General features: G+C 38.5%; 1 protein-coding gene across 3 annotated transcripts in view; it reads left to right on the top strand.

The window, feature by feature from the left end:
- The first annotated feature begins 1,555 nt into the window (after positions 1–1,555).
- LOC127662571 (probable E3 ubiquitin-protein ligase RNF144A-A) overlaps positions 1,556–22,035 on the top strand; it is a 54,035-nt gene continuing 33,555 nt past the window's right edge. For 2 of the 3 annotated variants that reach the window (XM_052153817.1, XM_052153815.1), the window contains exons 1-2: positions 1,556–1,648; positions 19,351–19,501. In XM_052153817.1, the coding sequence (XP_052009777.1) occupies positions 19,367–19,501 (135 nt within the window). In that variant the 5' untranslated portion in view covers positions 1,556–1,648; positions 19,351–19,366. Of the gene's footprint in view, positions 1,649–1,871; positions 2,081–19,350; positions 19,502–22,035 lie in introns of those variants that run through there. The other variant, XM_052153816.1, reaches the window with a different exon arrangement.

The raw sequence follows: 22,035 nt of genomic DNA, 5'->3' as shown, positions 1-22,035 counted from the left end.
CAAAATATGACACTTGCCTTACCAAAATATGCAAAGAATAAGCAATTGTTTTTTTTTTTACCTGTGTGGTGAATTTATCAGCATAGAAATCATAGCAAGCGTTCAGTTAATTAACAGTTAAGTATAACTTTAATTACAGATGCTTCTCAGTGAAAACTTGGCAGCATCAAATCTGTAATAATGCATCATGTAACTTAGTGAAGACTTGGAAACAACTGAGAAATTGACTTTTTACATCTAATAATGTTTTCCTAACATAGTTGTTAAAAAGGTCTTCAGTCACAGAATGCAACATCCACAACAGACAATTAGGCAAAGAAATATGTGATGCAGAAGTTTCCTTCTGGATTAAAGCACGTTTCATTTTTCAGGCAACATTAATCATTAAGAGTTCCAAAACATTATTGTGATAAACCCTTTGGCCTTTGGTTTCATGAAAAAATTATCTGAACCTAATTAACTGGTTAACAGCATTAAAAAATTAAGTTTTCACTCAGGAACAATTAAAAATCACTTTGTTCCAGTTTTTGGTTACATTCTGCTAAAAAAAACTTAAAAAAAAAAAAAAGGTTTTTTTTCCTTGAACGTTCCTTGAACCGTTTTTAGTCCCTGATACATATAACTTGATTCATCACCGAATCAACTAAACTAATCAACTAAACACCAACTAAACTAATTTCAAGATATAAATAATAATACATTTCAGGTATGAATAGCTCCTTGAGGCAACAAATGCAGGTTACAACATTGTACAGTGTAGTTACCCAGCTTCAATGTCAAATTCTTTATAGATGCCTTCTCTGTCTATATAGTATTTAACAGGATGGGATGGGATGGTATTATAGCTGACTTTATTCACCCCTAAGGGGAAAATATAGCGTTGAAGCAGTAAACATGAATACAGAATAGGAAATAACAAAATACAACACAATACAAAAGAGAAATAAGGCAATAAAAATAAAATAGGCTATAATATAGTGTGAAGATGTTTTTTTTTTTTCTTTAGAAAATGAACAAAGGATGTTATGCAATATGTGCTTGTGCAAATATTGGAAATATGCTTTGAAAACATACAAAAGAGCATATTATGTACAAAAGGTCCATCAACCATGTAGAAGGAGCAGTAGTAGATGGAATGTATGAAATAAATAAAATAATAAATAAATAAAAAATAAAAAATAATATATATATATATATATATATATATATATATATATATATATATATATATATATATATATATATATATATTTATATTTTTTTATTTATTTATTTATTTATTTTATTTATTTCAAAATTTATTTTTATTTATTTTGTCATTGTCACGCCTCCCTCGGGCTCTGCACCACCCTCAGCGCTCTGGTCAGGTCATATATGTATGTATATGGCCTATACAATAAATAGTGGATGAATAGTCCTAGGAATCAAGTCTGTTAGGGTATCGTAATTGTTTTTGTACTGTATTGAGGCCAACAGAGGGCGCTAGTGTTGAGCTTTCGCTTTTGAGCGACAGCTAGATATACACAGAGACACACTGTCTTTACTGCACAGCACTAGGAAATGCTCATATACTAATGGCGTCTTCACAACGCGACGGACGGATCAGCTGATTCTTATATCAGCCTGCAAATCTACATGACGACATAAGGTAAAATAATCGTGCAACAATCCATGTTTATGGATGCATCTGTCTTGAACTAAAAGGTTTCTTATGCACAGTATTCGTTTTAGACGGCACTATATCGACTTTCAGTAATGTAAAAGGATTTGTGCAGCAATATGTCCATGTCAGCCAGCTTAATGTATGATAAAAGCTCTATTTTATTTGATTTGGCAGTGCTTTTTTTGTCTGCATATAGCTGTAACGGCAAACTCTACTTTCTTCCTGGATGTGCTGTTCTCATAAGATAGATTTGTTTACCCGACTGATGTTTAAGATGGATGTGTACTGTTATTATTTTACCATATGTTAACGTCACATTCAATTTGGCTGTAACTCAAAATTGTGTCAGCTGTCTATCTAGACAGTATATTTGCTGCACGCGCATACTGTGTAATTCTCAAAAATCAGCCTGCTCAGGTAAGCGCACTACTGTACACTGTTAAAAGTGGTAACCTGCAGTTGTGGTACCTCCATGATCTATTTCTACTTGATTTAACTCAAACAAATTACATTGGTTGGTGTAACCTATTTTTTCTGGTTAGTGTAGTCAGATTATAAAAATTGTATTGACTTGAATAAAAAACTGTTCATTTAGATGTTAGCAAATGAAGTGCATTTTTGGTTATTAAACGTTTTTTACAGTGTACACTAAAAAATTCAAACCTAACCTGATAACGTCTAAATCAACTGGTTTTATTCAAGATTTTGGAGTTTGAAGGTTTAACGTCACTGAATCAACATGAATACATCAGGTTACTTCAACAAATCTAATTTTAAGGGTTAGATCAGTTAGAAATAACATATGGTAGCAATTGCAGGTTGCTATTATTTTCAGTGTACTGCTGGACCCTTGACCCTCAATAGAAGGCAGAAGATGGATGTATTAAATTACCAGAAATATAGGCTAAATTGCATATGATAAATGCACCTTTCTAGTGTTTGGCCAGGTTTTGTTTTTATGGCTGTATGAATTGCATTATCATAATTGCAAGACATACTGTGCCTTGTATGTTTATATTATCATTGTTGAGTTTCAGCCTCGTAGTTATGACCAAACATATGAATAAATATTGTATATCTTTCATAAGTACAGATATAAAGTATTTTCTATATGTTTTGTTCCACTACATGTTTTTGTTTTGTTTTTGCTTAAACTTTATAGTGCTTTACAGAAAGGGTTTATGTGTGTTTGACAGTTACACTCAGTGACCACATTTATATGCATTAAGAAAATGGTTTATTCCAGGGTTTTTACAGAAAGCTGTATTCTAAAACGTAATCTAAACAAGAACACTGATTTCCTTATGCCGTTTAAGGGATTAAGAGAAAGCGGTTAAACACACCTCGGCTTCTCCCGAAGAACACGGCTTATTGTGGTAATGTAAACACATAATCTGGGTTCTAACAGGTTTTAGACAGATACTGGTTTTAGCCATACTCGGTCAAATGTATCATTTATATGGCAAATCATAAAGGTCCAATCCACTGGGAGGTGTGTATTTAACTTTGATAAGTAGAGTTTGGAAAAATGTTAGTTTACTTGTGTTAATGAGAAGTGAGAGAGACGGGTTTATGCATGCAAGTACTGAGGTCTGTTTTCATTAGGTTATCTTAGGTTGAATTGATGTATTAACAGCAAATGTACCCTTTGCCTTATATCTGCTGTCCTTTTTTGAATGCCAAGCCCCTTCCTGCATTTTATTCTTGAATGAAGAGCAATTATGTGCACTCATATTTCCAAAAGAATTGAAGTGGGTGGGGTCGGTCTATACTTAGGCAAGAACATTAATGGCCTGTGCACTGTATGTGGCATACGGTGTTGTAATGTCACCAGAGAAACAGTAAAACATACAGAGATTAGATAAATGTGTTACTCATAACAATCAGAAATAATCAGAAAGACAATCCCAATTTAGGCCATTCACTGGTCTTTCCACACCATAAATAGATTTTCTGAATGATTACTTTCAGTGTGTGTCCTTCAGAAGGATAAGTCAGGCTAATGATGGTTTGAATGGTCTAAAGGTAAACAAAAAAGTTGTGTTGCTTAGCCAGACCTTTGAGTAAATGGCATATGGTAAGGACTGGTGACTGGTCCACTTCACAGCTTATCTTGGCCAAGAACTGCATACCTAGACTAATCAGTTACGAATACCTCTCACTGTGATTCTATTTGGGGGTACTCTTTAATATGTAAAGAAACACAAACCTTTAACTATAAATTATTTTAATGTAAATGTGTAGCCTATTAAAGGGATAGGTCACCCAAAAATGAAATTTCTCTCATCATTTACTCACCCTCATGCCATCCCAGATGTGTATGACTTTCTTTTTTCAGCAAAACTCAAAAAAAGATTTTTAGAAGTATATTTCAGCTGTGTAAGTCCATACAATGCAAGTACATGTTGATCAAACCTTTGTAACTCGAAAAATGACATAAAGGAAACATAGACGTAATCCATAAGACTCCAGTGGTCCATGTCTTCAGAAGCGAAATGACAGGTGTGTGAGAAACAGATCAAAAGTCATTTTTTACACTAAATATCCACTTTCACATTCAGATGCAAGAGTGAAACTAAACATCATGTGACTTTCAGAGATTTAGAGTAAAATAAAAGACTTAAATCAGTATCAGAGCGGATCGCTGCATTCCTAAATCAAACAGAAAAAGACAGTTTGACTGGCATGTACATTGCTTTACACAGTTCGTCTTGTTTTTATGTCTCTTTGAACAGCTGTTTAGAAAAAACAGTAAATGGTGAATACTTTGTAATCAGAAACTTTCTGGCCATCCAAAAGTAATAAGTACAGACTATCTGATAGACATAAAACAGAAAACAAGTAAGGGATAATCTGCATTCAGCCTGTCATTATCTCAAAATAAACCTCGACAGGGTGGTCAGGACCCTGACGTGGAGTGGAGGGGTCTTGTATCACCCTGAAGTGGTTTATTTTGCAATAACGACTTTAGATTATCCCACTTATTACACTGCAGTCTACCAAATAAATAACTAAATGGACATGAAATAATGATTTCTGTTGAAATTACAGAATTTTAGAAAGAGACCACAGAGTCTATAGAAACTGCTAAATTCCACCTTGCATCAGAGTTCTATTGAGGTTTACAGTATTTTGTGAAAATGACCATCTGACTGCTCATTATTCTGTTTATTACTGTGGCAGGGCGGAGGGCAGAGCCGGGTCGTGATCCTACACACCCGGTCCCGTATTAGGCTAATTAAGCCACCGTTAGGGATAAAGGTCGACTGCAGGGGATCGTGCGGGAGAGAGAGATCGCTTACGGACCGTCATGTCCGTTCATGTGTGTTTATGTTGTCTTTTAAGTTTATCGTTAAACTATTATTTATATTTCTCGCCTCCTCCTTTCCATTGATCCCATGACAATTACACAATACTTGCCAATTAAATAAATAAATGAACATGAAATATGTATTTGAGTTGAAGTTTTTGTTTTAGCTTACTTGTAAAGATCACAGTGTGATACGAGAAGTAGAAAAGATGAACACAGAACCCTGATGCCATGTGAAATATCACTTTATTCCCGAATGTGCTGTCATTACTCAGAAATATCAAACTGCTGGATGGCACGATTGACCAATCAGAATTGGCTAGTCCAGAGAGGAATATTAACTCCTGCTCTTGGCTAGGAGTGTTTTTAACAAATATATGATGGCACTGACACTGTGATTATTTTATCCTCAAAAGTGAACATTATATCAGCTTAGTACCTTGTAAACACAACTTGCACAAGAGCTTGCCAGATTGAGAAAGTAATTTCCAGTTTTGTTTGCAATATATTAATCAGATCGTCAGCGAACAGACTTTTGGTGTGTCGTCGGAAGCTGAGACTAACCATAAAGTACAACCATAGGGATCAGAAAAAAGATGATCATTGTCATGCAAACATTTAAACGTAGTTATAATATTAAATATTTATTATTAAATATTTCCTTACAAAAATCATCAGGCTAGTGGTTAGCTAGAGGGCCGTGCAAACTATGATTGTAGCCTACATTCCAAGAAGACAATGGAAACTAAAGTTGACATGGTTGAGTTTAGAATGTATATGCATGTGTTAAAGCAGGATTGGAGACTGCTTACTGTAATTTTTATTGTTTGTAACATTTGTCGCAAACTAGCACTTTATTATCAAAGAAAATAGCTTGACGTATCGAACATTTAATAACTCATCCTGGTCCTCCCATTTTAATCCCATACCTGACCTGGAAACGGAGATAAATGAGATTAAGACTATACTCATAATAGTTTTCTATAAAAAAGTGTTTTTATTATACATGGTATGGGTCACCCCATTCAATGTGTTTCACCGTGTAGAAATTCCATGGTCTGCTGTGTTTCACTAAACGTTGAAGAAAAGATTCCTCATGCTTATTGGCTGCTGCCTATGTAGATACGCTTGGCTATGCATAGCGCAGTGTTGTTTGGTGATGCAAAGAACGTTAAGAACACATTGGAACATATTTATTATCATGCTTTGGAAGCAGGGGCAACAGGAGATTCAGTAGCTGTACAGCCAAAGAAGCGAAAAGGGTCAGAAGCAAGAAGACAGAAAGATCGGCAAATGTAGAAAACTAGAATAAACATTGTTACGGCATTCACAAGGTGGAAAGATTTGATGACGGAAAAAAACATGACTAGGGATGCCGATGTTGCTTCTTTTTTGTTGGACAGATAAGGCATTATTCATTATTTTGACCACTCACTTCCTGATTAGTATCTGTGTTGCCATTATGGCTTAATGGAATGTTTTTACCACAAGCAGGCATTACGCCCTCTGGATTTCTTGATTTGGCTATTACCTAAATGTTGTACCTTAATAAGATACCATGCTTTCTCATTAGTCAGTCACCATTCCTCAGTGATATCAAAATCTGCATTGTTGCTGCTCACCAGCTGTGGATGAGACTGTCTGGCTCAAGGCAGAAGGTGACCTCAGCTGGGTTCATTTGGAATCAAGTCAGAATTGCAGGATATGTAAATGTAGCCTCATATATAGATGATATGCACAAACATAATTTGCACAAAACAGTTTGCCATGACATTTACAGGGTACCTATGGTCAAAGGGAAAAAATGGAAATAGCAGGTCATTTAAAAATGTTGTATTGTGTGATGTTGACATTTTGGTAAACTAGCTTTATGTGTGAGTCGATTTAAAATACAGCCTACCTGGGTGTTGTGCATACTTTTTTAATTCACTCAGCCCTCACAGTTGGTACCCTCTCTAAACCTGGCAGCTCACAGCAATCCTGTAGCATGAAGAATTTCCACATGTGGATGGTGATAGAATAAGACATTTGCATGTTAATAGCTTGATGGCGAGGTGTGAATTCATCAGGCAGTGAGAATGTAATTCCATTCCATTTCATTTTTGTACTACAAAACGTCCTTCAAGTGCTTGTACCACCATGTTAAGAAAATTGTTTGCTCAATTCCACAAATGGTATGCCCAATTTCCGCAAATAATGTTTTGGATTTCCTTCAGTTTGGAATAGATGTTGAACAGAGTAGAGGTAGGCCGATATCGCTTTTACAGATTAATCAGTGTTTTTTGAAACTATCAGTAGTTTGCCGATAGTTGTTTATACTGTTTTGTATTCATATGTGTTCCTCTGTGGCTGGCGCTGGAGGATTCTGCAGATAGAACGGTTTAGTTCTACAGTATAACAGCAACAGCAACAAAAACAGCAACAAAAACAATCACTGACACCTCCTGTTGTCACAATATTCAGCCATATTTTTGTCCTCACTTCAATGCATATTTTTTTTATTTTGATTAGATAATCAAGTGGTCTATATTGAAGCAAGGGCATACAATAAAAATGTGACTATATGGATATGTGCCCATTAGCATCTTCATAACTTCATACACAGCATATACATCATAACCTAATTTCTTGTGAATATTAATAAACCTTATTCCTCATTAAACCACTTATGGTGAAATATATAAATATATAGAATCCGATTGTGAAAGTTATTTGATGCAATTTTTTACATGGCTAATATTTTTGTTTTTAAACTGATTATTTTAGGTCTACACCCCTTTCAATCTGATAGAAATTTAAATAGAATCAAGGTCAATCTGATCATTATTTTTCCAGATTGAGGTGTTTACATGAAGGTTTTTCAATCTGATTGAGCTATCAGTCGGATTTTAAACTGATTATTTGGTTGCATGTAAACGTAGGTACTGTAAAATATTTTTCACATGCCATTTGTAAGTGGACAGACTGCCAAAATTCATTAAACAAATCTTACTTTAGGCTGTCTGAACTCAGTCTGCTGTTATAGCACTCATGATTCAACTGACTTCATAAATCTAAATTACTTGTCTAAAGTGTTGAAAATAAAACATTTTACTCAACTGACCATTAAGTTTTGGGTTGGGGTTTGGTTTAGGGCATATGATTAATAAAATATCCATTCCTGTGACTATTCTATTTGCTTTTGGCATCACTCTGTGGACATTTTGCCAAGATAATATAGTATGTGCCCATACATTCCCGCTATGGCCATTGGGGGTAGTGGTTCGAATTTTGGTAAGCATAGACCAGATTCTGCAGAGGAAATTTTGACCTACTGTTGCCGAATTCACAGTGTCTTGCCTAGACCAGGTTAAACAAGATGGTTTACTAGGTGAATTTTGACTCCACAAACATTTTGATCAGTTGACCAACCACCTAAAACAGTTTGGACTAGTTATTGACCAACTTCATCTAGCTAGAACTGTACTCCTATTGTACTTCACACAGTACTTCTTTTCTTATTTCGTTTAACTTTACGTTTATATATGTGATGAGGAATCTGAGAGAAATGTCATCCCTCTTCCATTTTGTGGCTCATATCAGCATAGATTGTTTGTAGACCAGTTGATTATATGATTCAAGCTTTGCAATGAAACTGTTATTGAAGGATGGGTCTATTAAAAATACTATTGACCCGATTGCAAAACCATGATTTCAGGGCTCGGCATTAATGGTTGTCCATTTGTCCTGGACAAGTGGATGTTTGAAGGGGCAAGTGAAAGATAATTTTTCTTGCCAGACCGGACAAGCTGACTGATGAAAACATCAGTAACGAAAAATAACCGGCTATTTTTGTGATAGCCTAGGCCAGGGCTGGACTGGGAAGAGAAATCGGCCTGGGAGTTTACAGAGCAACTGGCCCAAAAGTTGAGCAGAGGGGTGTTCGCTGTCCTTTTCTGCATATCGTGGTGCCATTTTGTGGTCTGTTTTGCATAACATTATCAGTGGACCACAGGGAAGATAATAAAATTATGTCAAGAGTATGTCATGCCACCTTTAAAGCAGGCTTTGGCTGAATTTCCCAGCAGGGCCAAGGCAAAGCAAGTTCTTTTTGCCAGGAGGATTTGCCAGAAGGATGCCATAGTAGCAAAACTGGTTGGAATTGTATTCAGTCATTGAGGAGATTACCTTGATAATCAAGAGTTCTTGGAAACAGACAGACAACCTATGTATGCTTTGTAATTGCTGATCAATTATCTAGCCCATGACGTTCAAGGAAATTTAATTGGAAAAGAAATTGATTGTATCAAGAATGATGCATGCCAAAGACGAGGGCTGACACTGACCCATGTTTTCATGCAAGATCATTATTGTTGTACGATGAAAGAAGTGTAAAGGATGATCACAGAAGCAGTCTGTAGTAGATTTCAGGCCTCACCTAATTTCTGGGAGCTGAAGATAATTACTCGCTGGGAGTGTTTCGCCTCTGGGATCACCAAGTTTATGAAGATGTAGCCAAAAATAAAAGAGTTCTTAGTTCCTTTGGGTGATAAATGTGGGTCATTTGGCAAGGGCAAATAAACTGTGGGGAACAGTTACACATGTACTTTTGTCCACACATTCTCACGAATGCTTGAATTTGTTAGCTTTATGCACTAGTTGCTTGGAGTTTTATGTATTTGTCTTTCATTATAGTTCTGACAACTGTAAGATTCAACAGATTTTTTTTTCTACTGTCCCAGTAGTTCATATTTTTTACTTGCCCTGCCAACATTTTCATTGACACCTAATATATATATATATATATATATATATATATATATATATATATATATATAAACCTCAGCTATGTATTTTTATATGTCATGTGTATGTTTTCAATGAATGTTAAGTTTTCTTTAAAAAAAAAAAGAAAAAAGAATGACAAATAATTTACAAAGTTTTTGATTTTCTGGCTCGAAATTCTCTCACATTGAGTCCGGTCCATCAGGTCATCCTAATTGTTGAGCCCTACAGTTGTTTTACTTTTAGTAGTATACCAGTTAATCTGCCAGCCAGTTGCATTCTCAGAACTGTCAAATAAGTTCAAGGTCTGAGTGAGATCTTCCTTATTCTCACATTCGTTCTCTTTTGTTATCATTTATAGACTGAACTGCCATAAAAACTTTATGGAGATTTGTTGTATGCCACTGTGGTATTTGCTCAGGTGGTAACATGGCGGTTTAATGAGGGTATAATTTTTGACAGGAAGCCAAGAATGACCTTTATAGACGTTGCACACACAACCATTCAGTCAGAGAGAGCCCAGCTTTAGGAGAACACACTTGCTCTGGCATGTTTCTGTTCTGTCTATTTTACTCATATCACACTGTCTTCTTCATTGGTTTGGGCTTATAGAGTTGTTAGTATAGGAGCACTTTATTAGGACACTAGAGTAACACTGGATAGGGCCTCACTTTGCTCTCAAAACAGCCTCAGTTCTTTGTGGCACAGATTCCACAATATTTCTCAGCTGCACATTTATGATGCAAATCTCCCGTTATACCATATCCAAAAGGTGTTAGTTAGTTCAGATCCGGTGATTGGGGAGGCCAATGAAGAACAGTGAACTCAATGTCATGTTAATGAAACCAATTTGCTTTATGACATGGTGCATTATCATGCTGGAATTAGCCATTAGAAGATGGGTAAATCGTGGACATGAAGGGATGCACATGTTCATCAACAATACTCAAATAGGCCGTGGCATTCAAGCAATGACTGATTGTTGTTAGTGGGCCCACAGCGTGCCAAGAAATCATTCCCTACACCATTACGCCAATGCCACCAGCCTGGACTCTTGACACAAGGCAGGTTGGGAGCATGGATTCATGTTGATGACAAATTCTGACCCTACCATCTGTGTGCCTCATCAAACCATGCTACGTTTTTTTCCAATCTTCAACTGTCAAGTTTTGGTTAGCCTGTGCCCACTCCAGCCTCACCTTTCTGTTCTTGGCTGACAGAAGTGGAACCCGACGTGGTCTTCTGCTGTGTAGCCCATCCACCTCAAGGTTTGACATGTGCATTCTGAGATGCTATTCTGCTCACTACAATTGTACAGAGGTTTTATCTGAGTTATCATAGCCTTTCTGTCAGCTCGAACCAGTCTGGCCATTCTCCGTTGACCTATTTCATCAACGAGGCGTTTCTGTGCCAAGAACTGCCGCTCACTGGATGGCCTGGTTTTTGGTTTTTGGCACTATTCTGAATATACTCTAGAGGCTGTTTTGCATGAAAATTCCAGTAGATGAGTAGTTTCAGAAATACTCAAACCAGCCCATCTGGCCCCAACTATCACGCCACGGTCAAAATCACTGAGATTAGACCGATAGTGGATTTGACTGATACCGATAGCAAAGTTGGGCAGTACCTGCCGATAACCGGTTAGTTAACCGATTGAAAAAATAACACTCAAAGTAATAAAGTGCTGAACTTTATTACAAAAATAAAAAGTGCTGACTGAACCATGAAAATGTATTGTACTTTTTTAAATTAAATAAATATGAATATATATGAACTAATATTCACATTGTAAAGTCAGTTGATTTTTCAATTGACGTTGTTTCCTTAGTCCAAAAGAGGGTGCAATAAATGCATAAACCATTCAGCACCTTTATATTATTGCATAGAATATTTATATCTTGGCTGTTAAAAAAAGAACATTTCATTTTGAACTAATGTGCATAAAATAAATACAAAGTTTTTGTTATTCCATATTCTCAAATGTAAAGTAAAAGTAAAATGAGGGGGGAGAAGCTTCAATAGACTGTTCACATGTTGATACACATGCACTGATTCCAACTACTCCAGACTCAAGCTTTATAATAATGTCGAAATACCACACTGTTTTTTTATTACAGTTGTATGTAGAGTAGCAATATTCACAGATAGCAGTGGTATTCACCTGAATTTGGTGGTGAAGCGGCTCAGACCATGAGCCAAGGCCAGTGGCTGTTCAAACAGACAGAACTCAAAAGAATGGAACTCAACGCAAGGTTCTGTTGAGACACATTTCCAAGATGAACATCTTTCCTGACAAAGCATTTAAACTCATTGCTTAATCTGAGAAACGCTTATAAGAGAGCAAGATGCACCAGCCAAAGACCTCCACCAACTGTAAGGGGCTGTTCACTTCAAACGCGTTGACAACCATAAATTTGTTTTTTCTATGTAAACACGTATTTGATGAATGACTTTGTTTCCGTTTGTTTTGGTTTGTGCAGGAGCACTGTTTTTTTTAGATGATGTGTCTAATTAAAAATAACTTTAAAAGCATATTGAGACACCTGCTTTTCTGTTAAACTGTATTTGTTGAGCTGTGTCTAGCCTTTTTTTTTAGGACAAAAATTTGATCGATCTGAAGTCATCGTATTACAGTGAGGATACATTTTTTTTATTGAAATCAGATGCGAACGAATGCATAATCGTGACCATCCGGATATAAACTAATGCAAATAGATGGTAACAATCGTGACATTTAAACATTTGTGTAGGACTTGCGTGTATTTTTGTCACATTGTTCTAACCGCTTGAGGTTAGCTTTAATGTTAGCGTACTCTCAGCCTTGTCGTAAAACATACTGCTGTTCTCTGCTAATGCAACATCTAGTCAACAAATTAATTACATTTGAATGATATTAAAACGTGTACTGGATACATACCTTTTCATTGTTTATGTTTTAAATCTGCATCTGAAGTGTTCTGCTCCATGCTGAGTGTAGTCTCACGTGCCAAAACAAACTCCACAAGGCATCAGTGAAGTGATCGCCTCTAGAGGCTGCTCTCATACTGTATGCGACAGCGGACCCTTCCCAGACACTCCAGCACTGGACGCAATGGGGGAAAACTATTGGTGTGGATTTTTGCCAATAACCTATAGTTCCTGAAATCTGTTATAGGTGCTGATATATCGGTCGACCTCTAACTGAGATTGCATCTTTTCCCCATTCTGATGGTTGATGTGAACATTAACTGTTGCTCCTGACACATTTCTGCATGATTTTATGCATTGCATTGCTGCCACATGGTTGGATGATTAGATATTGGCATGAATAAGTAGGTGGACATGTGTTCCTAATAAAGTGCTTAGTGAGCGTACATCACAAGATCTCAATTTTATTATAAATCGTATAGTTTTGAGACTTTGAAATCTAATTGGAGGCACATTTTTAAGTATACACAGCTGATATACTTACATTAGTGGCACATCAAATTAATTTTATATGTGTCAAGTTGGTTGGAAACCAAAAATAATCTACAGGCTAATGAACTGCGTCAGTTGGTGTAAGAATTGCTTATTTAATTGTTTAATGTCATTTTTTATTGAACATTGTCTTATCAAATGATTGTTGCTGGTGTTTTACCAATTTGGCAGCGGCCTCAATAGTTAAAGTTAACTGATTTTCCATTTTATTGTCCCAGTGTTATCTGGAGTTCTGTCTTTGTTCTTAAACATTTTACAAGAACATATAGAGGCGAATTAATGAATTAATATTGTGAAAAATTTTAATGAATGACTGAATGAACATACAGTGTTTTTTGACACTACACTGTCATCAACAACAACAACTGTTTTGGTGCAATGAGTGTTGACATAAAAATGAATAATTCCTAAATCCTAGGACATGAACAGCTCAGAGTAGAATCTACAAGTTACCATCTTGTAATTACAGTAATTCCGATGTGACATGAACACAGCATTATACTCTGCTTTGTGTCATGCCTAACAACACCCTGTTAACCATGGTAAAATCACTGTAATGCAAATATAAGTTTTAAATAAAATTCAGTTTACTGCCTGCTTTATCAGGCAATAAAATCTCAATGTTTATTGCGCCAGGAAAACTTGTGAATAAAATTCAGTGTAAACTTATCTAATAAGCTGAAAAGTAGCAGAGCTCTAGTAAGAAACATTTTTAGGCAAATTAGTAGTTTGGAGACTGGTAGGTTATCACAGGCCATCCACGACACTGAACAGTGGGAGGAAATGACACGCAACAACAATTAAACTTGGGCTTCTTATTAGACATACAGAGAAGAGCTAAGATAAAGATCTAGATGTAAGGATGATAAGTTGACCTGTTTTCTGTATGTCATTTGTCAGGGTAGACATATGATGGTTTTATTGGGTTGAAAATGAGTCCATGGGGCAGGTTGCCTCTGCTCTTTTCAACTATGGTTGAGTGAAGTCTCATAAAGTTAAGAATCAAAGAACTTCATGAGTAATTTAAGGAAGGAACATTGTGTTAATGTTTGTGGTAGCCGGGACTGCAAAACATCCATTATTATTATTTTTTTAGATGCCCAATTCCCAATACGCTCTAAGTCCTCGTGGTGCCGTATTGGCTTGCCTCAATCCGGGTGGCGGAGGACGAAACTCAGTTGCCTCCGCATCTGAGACCATCAATCCACGCATCTTATCACGTGGCTTATTGAGAGTGTTACCGTGGAGACGTAGCGCCACTGGAGACGTAGCGCATGTGGAGGCTTCACGCTATTCTGCGCAGCATCCACGACCAACACACCATTCACCTCACCGAGAGCGAGAACCATATTATAGCGACCACGAGGAGGTTACCCCAATGGGACTCTACCCACCCAAGCAACCGGGCCAATTGGTTGCTTAGAAAGCCTGACTGGAGTCACTCAGTATGCCCTGGATTCGAACACTCCAGGGGTGGTAGTCAGTGTCTTTACTTGCTGAGCAACCCAGGCCCCTGAAACGTCTATATCTTAAAATATTCAGGGATCTGTTCTTTCTCAGCTCTCATTTTAGAACTGGATGATTTCTCTCAAAGAGTAAATAATAGAGTGGAGACTTGGGAGTTCAGCACACAAGCTTTAAAAATTTCCACTCTCAGCTCCTCTCTCATATCTGAACATCTAAAGATTTTGGAGCTGATACACATAAAAAGATGAATTGAAGTCTATAAGGGAATAGACTCATTAGGTTATAGTATGTTTACTTTTTCCACCTTTTCTTATGTAATTTTGTCACTTCAGGACTTGATGGTTAATTTCAGCCTGGTTAATATATTTAATATATCCCTGGTGAATGTGCAGTAAAAATAATGAAAAACCTATTGATTTATTTATTTTTTTGTTTTCAGAAAATTGTGGGTGGGCTCTTTTGATTTGGCCAGTAAGTTACTACCTAGGAACCACCTAGAAATCTCTTACACCCTGTCTACACTGGATGCACACCACAACGGCTTCAGGCTGTTTACACTAGATGAGTTGAAACGAACATTCCAAACCTTTTTTTTTCCATTATCTTATTGGCAGGAGTAAGTGCAAAAACTACTGTTGGCGTGACGCGAGCACCGTGACTTACGCATCCAGTGTAGACAGCATCATTGGTTTTAATTAGAGTGATTTGCTTTTGTTGTGTCACACCACTCAGGTCTGGTGTAGAATGGGTGTTAGGCTTGGAAACCGAGAACTGATTCTAATTCGGAACTGTATGATTTGAATGATTTTCTGTTTTGTTTATGGTTCTTGAATGTGAATTTTTCCACCAATATGGATAGAACACTGTATAATAATACTCGTAACAGTTTCCTACTGTGCTTTTCAGCTGGAGTGCAGTGTGTGTACTGAATCTGTAGTGCAAAACACACATGTCTAATTCCTGAACAAATGGCTCTTACGGCATGCAACACAGAATTTACTGAAATAATCTCACTGATCTGGAAGTTATGATTTACGTCATGTCCAACTCAAAGTGAATCATGACTGTTCCCTTTCAAAAGCTACACTTAATGCTGCGCTTGATTCAGCGCTTTGGGAATGTCTTTAGGAGTGACCAGCTGTGAATATGTGTGCAACACGTCAATGAAATTGACTAGAACCTTTATAGCCTCTGTTGGTGAGATCATCAGAATGGGCCAGTACCAGGAGCTATAAATAGATGTGCCACAGGTGCATCGTCAGGTTCGTATGGATCTGGCTGAGGAGCGAGAGACAAAGGGAGCACAAAATCATCGTCTCTCCCCTTCTTTGAAGAACTCCATCCATGATCTCATTCATGGGGGAAACCCTATACTTCCCGTATCTTTGTGCCTTCTATTCATTCACCGTCCTTTGCGTTTTAACAGCGTGGTTCCTGTCACAAGAACTGCAATATCTTCTGGTCAACGGGGTCAAAGAACATTTTCCCCTTCCAGAGAGAGATTCAGGTTATTACAATAGATATTTCCTGGTTCCCAAGAAGGATCTTTGAGGCTTGAAGAACTCAGTCAAGGCACTCAAGTTCAAGATGCTAACTGTCAAGACGATCACATCACAAATTCAACATTGCGATTGGTTAGCCACGATCGATCTCATTGATGCATGCTTTCATATAGAAATACTGACATAACACAGGAAGTTCCTGTGTTATGGAAGTTCGGTTTGCATTTGGGGGTGAAGCTTACCAATATTGGGTTCTTCCATTTGCCTTCCTAGCCTTATCACCTCGCACATACAAAAAGTGCACTGCTCCATTGCGACTCCGGGGCATCCGCATTTTTTATTATATAGACGACTGGCTGATACTAGCACAATCGCAAGAACTGGCATTACAGCACAGAAATTTTGTCTTAGCTTATCTGGTTTCTCTGGGGTTGAGACTCAACGAAAAGAAAAGAGTTCTCTCTCCTGCCCAGAGAACTACATATTTAGGGATCTTATGGAATTTGATCACAATACGGGCACAGCTGTCTCCCTCTCAAATCGAGACCATTCAGAATACCCTGAGCAAAGTCAGGCTAGGCCAATATCGTACTGTTCTTCAGTATCAACGGATGTTAGGTCTCATGGCATCTGCGTCCTCTGTGATCCCTATGGGCCTTTTGCATATGAGACCATTTCAGTTGTGGCTCAAAGCCAGGGAATTTCATTCAAGGGCCAATCCCTGAAGGCAGATAAGGGTTACACGCCACAGGCTACGTACTCTCTCTATGTGGCTTAGACCCTGGTTCCTCAGCTTGGGTCCCACTCTAGGTGCATCTTGCCGTCGCAGATTGTTAATGATGCCTCCCCGAGGGGCTGGGGAGCGGTCTTAAGTTGTCGTCCAGCGCAAGGGGAATGGGAGATATTAGCTTGATTGGCACATCAGCTATCTCGAGTTGATGGCTGTATTTCTGGCCCTGAAGTACTTCTCCAGCATCTGAGAGGCTGCCAAGTCCTGGTGCGGGTGGCAACACAGCGGCAGTCTCTTACATAAATCACCAAGGAGGTCTGCAGTTGCACCAGCTAAATAGACTAGTGCGGCAGATTTTCCTTTGGGCACAGGGCAAGCTCCTGTCACTCCGGTATCATACTCAAATATACTCAAACAGTATATTTCCCTGGATGCCTGAATGTGGGAGCGGATTTACTGTCCAGACAGAAAATACCAACAGGAGAATGGAAACTCCACCCCGAGGTAGTGAAACAAATCTGGCTAAGATTTTATGAAGCAGAGGTGGACCTCTTCGCCTCCCAAAAGTGCAATGTCCCCTCTACTTCTCTCTGAGTCACCCAGCCCCCCTGGGTCTGGATGCAATGGCGCATACATGGCCCAAAATGCACCTGTATGTGTTTCCTCCGGTTTCTCTGCTGCCAGGAGTTCTAGCCATAGTTCGCCAACATAGCGCCGAGTTGTCCGAACAGAGTATGGTTCTCGGAGATAATATCTCTCCTCGACGGCTCGCCTTGGGCGATACCAGAGAGGAGGGACCATCTGTCTCAAGCATGGGACAATATTTAATCCCCGGCCCGAGCTGTGGAACCTTCATGTTTGGCCCCTGAAAGGTACCAACTGAGGGACACTGGGTTTTCACCTGAAGTTACTGAGACCATTCTGAGTGCTAGGGCTCCATCCACTAGACGTTATGCCAATAAATGGGGTGTCTTTGAAAGGTGGTGCATTACACGTAATGCAGATCCAGTTAACTGCCAGATGGCTTTAATTCTGGACTTCCTGTAGGAGAAATTATCAGCAGGCATAAGCCCCGCCACTCTCAAGGTGTATGTGGCCGCTCTGTTGGCTTGCGACGCCTTGATTGACGTGGTGCCACTGGGAAAACATAATTTGCTTGCTCGCTTCATTCGTGGGGGCAGTCCTTAAAGTTTGTGTAACAAATTTTTGCAAGAATTTTAATAAATGTATCTCTTAAAATTGCATTATTTTACAAATTTTTGTTCCTCAAATGTAATAATCAGTAAAGAATCGGAATTGTTAAAAGGAATCTAAACCCGAATTGTTAAATTCCTAACGATTACCATTACTAAACACCCTAGAAACTGCACAGCAGCACACTAAAAAACACTCAGAACACCCTTAGTAATCGTATAGCAACAACCTGGCAACCACCCAGATTTGGCACTTGTAATGGTGAGCCTGTAGGTCAGTTCCATCACAGCACACCTCACATTTTCTTGGAAAAATTAGAAAATTTAGTTCTCTATTGAATCTTTATTTATTGCCACAATTGGGTTTAGTGGAATTTATTTTCTAGATTTTCACACAATTTTACAATTGATCAGCATCACAAACTTATTCAAAAACAACCTCCTTGGAGTAACCTGGGGTTATATGCCCTGCTCAAGGTCCCATTGATGATGACTCATGACTCATTCCTTGCGCGCATCAAACCAGCAAACCAAAGTTTCTACCCCCCTTTGGCTACATGAATGGAATCTGCAATAAATACTATACAAGCAGAAGCAGATCTGCCTGGTGCCCTATTCCCCCGTTGCCTAGCAGCCGATGCCGAATGTTGGGGTTCTCACAAGCACTTCCTGTAAACACTTAAGACACAAGGCTCTCTTGGTACAACAGCCCACTTTAGCACTGAGAGTCTCATAGTTGAGACTTCCAAAAATAACCCTCTCCTGAAAACTGTAAAAAAGAGAGACGTAGGCAGAGAGTAGAGTGTGAATTTTATTTTTTTTGTCACCTCACCTTTTCACTCAAGGAGTTCCATTCAGTGAAGTTATCTCTCCTGTCCTCTGTCATTAGCAGAAGAGGAAAATTTGCTCCCTCTCTCCAGCCTGATTTCTCACTCTATTACAGTAAGGCTAGATTCCTGAACTTGTTTCAGGAAGCACTTCTTGACCATGCTTTCAGTACCATAATATAAATGGGGTAAATGTATTTGACCCTTTCACCTCTGCATCTATCAGAACTTCTCAATAAGAATTGTGGCAAATGTAATGTGCATTAGTGGGTTGGCTGCTGCAGTGTTTGCAATTCCATGGATATTAGCATCTGGGCATTGCAGAAACACTTATTGTTGCTATCTAGATTGATGGCTGTTAAAAGCTTTGTGCTGTATGTATTGGTGTATTAAAGCATATAGGCTTTCTCTAATTGGAGGTATTCTGTGTTTCAGCTCTTTAGCAGGCATCATGACCACAGCTAGGTACCGACCCACCTGGGATTTGGCCCTGGACCCGCTGGTGTCCTGTAAACTGTGCCTGGGAGAGTTTCCCTTGGAGCAAATGACCACCATCACCCAGTGCCAATGCGTCTTCTGCACCCTGGTGAGTAGCATATAAACATACTGTAGATCTTAGCTGAATCTCACTGAGGTTTAGACAGCAGCGCAACACAAAACAATAGGTTAACTCTGAAAGCCTGAGGTGGAGGATGTAGTTTGTGACTGTAATTTATTTTCAAGAAATATCTCTGATCACTGAAATTATTCTGTTGGCATTAAATGTCTCTTAGGTATAGTAGGTTTAGCTGGAGTACTCATGTAAGATGTCACATATCCAAAGGGCTCCTACTGTACTTCATCTATGTGTTTGGTCTTGTTTGTCTATTCTTATATTATTACACAACTGTAAGGGGTCCAGACATGTGTTTGGTGTTGTTTGTCTATCCTTATATTATTACACAACTGTAAGGGGTCCAGACACCCAAAGTGCGGCGACGTGTGTATTCTCTTTCCCAAAGCGCTGAATCAAGGGCAGCATTAAGTGTAGCTTTTGACAGGGAACGTCTCCGGTTACTTGACGTTAACCCTTGTTCCCTGAAAAAGCGTAACGAGATGGTGCGCTTCTTTGCCTCATTGAGGATGTCTGTAGAGCTTCGCTGAATCTCACTGAGGTTTAGACAGTAGCGCAACACAAAACAATAGGTTAACTCTGAAAGCCTGAGGTAGAGGATGTGGTTTGTGATTGTTTGTAATTTATTTTCATGAAATATCTCTGATCACTGAAATTCTGTTGGCATTAAATGTCTCTTAGATATAGTAGGTTTAGCTTGAGTGCTCATGTAAGATGTCACATATCCAAAGGGCTCCTACTGTACTTCATCTATGTGTTTGGTCTTGTTTGTCTATCCTTATATGTACCCCACAGTTATATTTAACCCGAAAACCCTAGATCATGGGGAAAACAGTTTCACTAAGGGATTAAAGGTCTTCACATTTCAAATGGCAAATGGTTTCTGTAAGGGTTAAGCTCAATATACATGTTGGAAGAAGCCAAACTAAAGTTCCCTCGGTGAAGGAAGCATGCATTTTAGGGCTGGTATTGATATAGATTTCCTGGTTCAATTCGATTCCAATTCCCAAGTGCTGGATTTGATTTCCAATTTTGATTGATTTGTAGAACACATGCAAAAATGTTATTATTATTGTTTCGGACATTAACAACAGCTTCTATTAATTACCCTCCCTATGCTATGTTTAATTGAAAATAAATGTATTTTTTTGTATGTTTTTGCACTCAACAACTGAGTGTAAAGAAAAGATAGGATATTGAAAGAGTTTTATGGGAGGCTGACATGATGCCATGCAAGGATTGGACGTGTGAACAATGAGCTCTGCACACTTTGTTAGTTTTAAAACTTTTAATGACATAAACTGGTGATATTCGCTACACTCTGTTTCATAACCATTCTAGCAGGACAATATGTCAAATAATTCAAAATCCTTGGGCTCTGGAGACATTAAAAGACACTTAAGTGCTCAAGCTGATGTCTCCCAGCTGGCCGCGAGCCTGGGAGTATATTTAGTCAGGGAGGTGTGGGAAATACAGCGAGAGATGCTGAACATGTTTGCAATGCTTACGAAGGTCATTGATGACTTGGAGGATCTTGCTGTGATACGTCGATCGATCACTTCTATGGAGGCGAAGTTCACTGATGTGGTTACAAGAGTGGGGGATGTTGAGAAACTGATCGATTACCTTGAGTCATCGGAGAGGGAATTATCTGCTAATCCACTACCGACCAAGGTGGATTTGGAGCGTGTCTGGGAGAAGTTGGAGGACATGGAGAAACGTTGCTGGTGGAATAACGTTCAAATCGTTGGAATTCCAGAGGGCGAAGAGGGACAGGATATGGTGAAATTCCTGGACAGGCTCTTTCCAAATTTGCTACATAGCAGGCCATACGCTGGAAATCGAGCAAGCTTACAGGGTTCCTGCTCAGCGATCCACAGAGGGAGACAGGCCTGATCCATTCTAGCCAAATTTCAGTAGATCATCCGATAAAGATCTTGTGTAATGCAAGGCGAGGAGTAAAGGAAGGCTTTGTTGGAAGAATTTTATTTTCCCAGACTTTGCGAATTCGACAAGAGAGAAATGTGATCGATTCAAGGAATGCAAGAAACTTTTACATCAGGTCGCTTTAGCACTGATATTCCCGGGCCAAATTGAGAATAGATGCTAAGGATGGCCGTAAAAAATTCACATCCCATCAGCAAGCGATGTCCTTCATAAATTCAATGGAGTAAGTAATTTTGTTGTACTCACATTGCAGCCGAGTGGACCTGCTCGCTTAGCATTCGCTTGACTATTTGAAGAATCTGCACCCTCTTTTTGTGCTGGTTCCACCTATTTGCTGGAGTTTGTTTTATAGATTATCTTTTGCTTTGTTATTTTGTCTCACAAATTTTTTATAGAAACACTGGACTTGAGCAATCTAATGGGTAAGGGTGTTGCAGGGGTTCTTGTAGGTGTGCATGGACTATTTGAGTTTGGAGGAATGGACGCCAGTTGGTGCTTTATTGCATGTGGTTAATGCAAACAAAAAAAAAATTCTAGGGGATGTTCGGGGTTTGATTGTT

The sequence above is a fragment of the Xyrauchen texanus genome, chromosome 22, assembly GCF_025860055.1.
Source record: "Xyrauchen texanus isolate HMW12.3.18 chromosome 22, RBS_HiC_50CHRs, whole genome shotgun sequence".
NCBI lineage: Eukaryota > Metazoa > Chordata > Actinopteri > Cypriniformes > Catostomidae > Xyrauchen > Xyrauchen texanus.
This window is presented reverse-complemented; position numbering and strand designations above follow the sequence as displayed.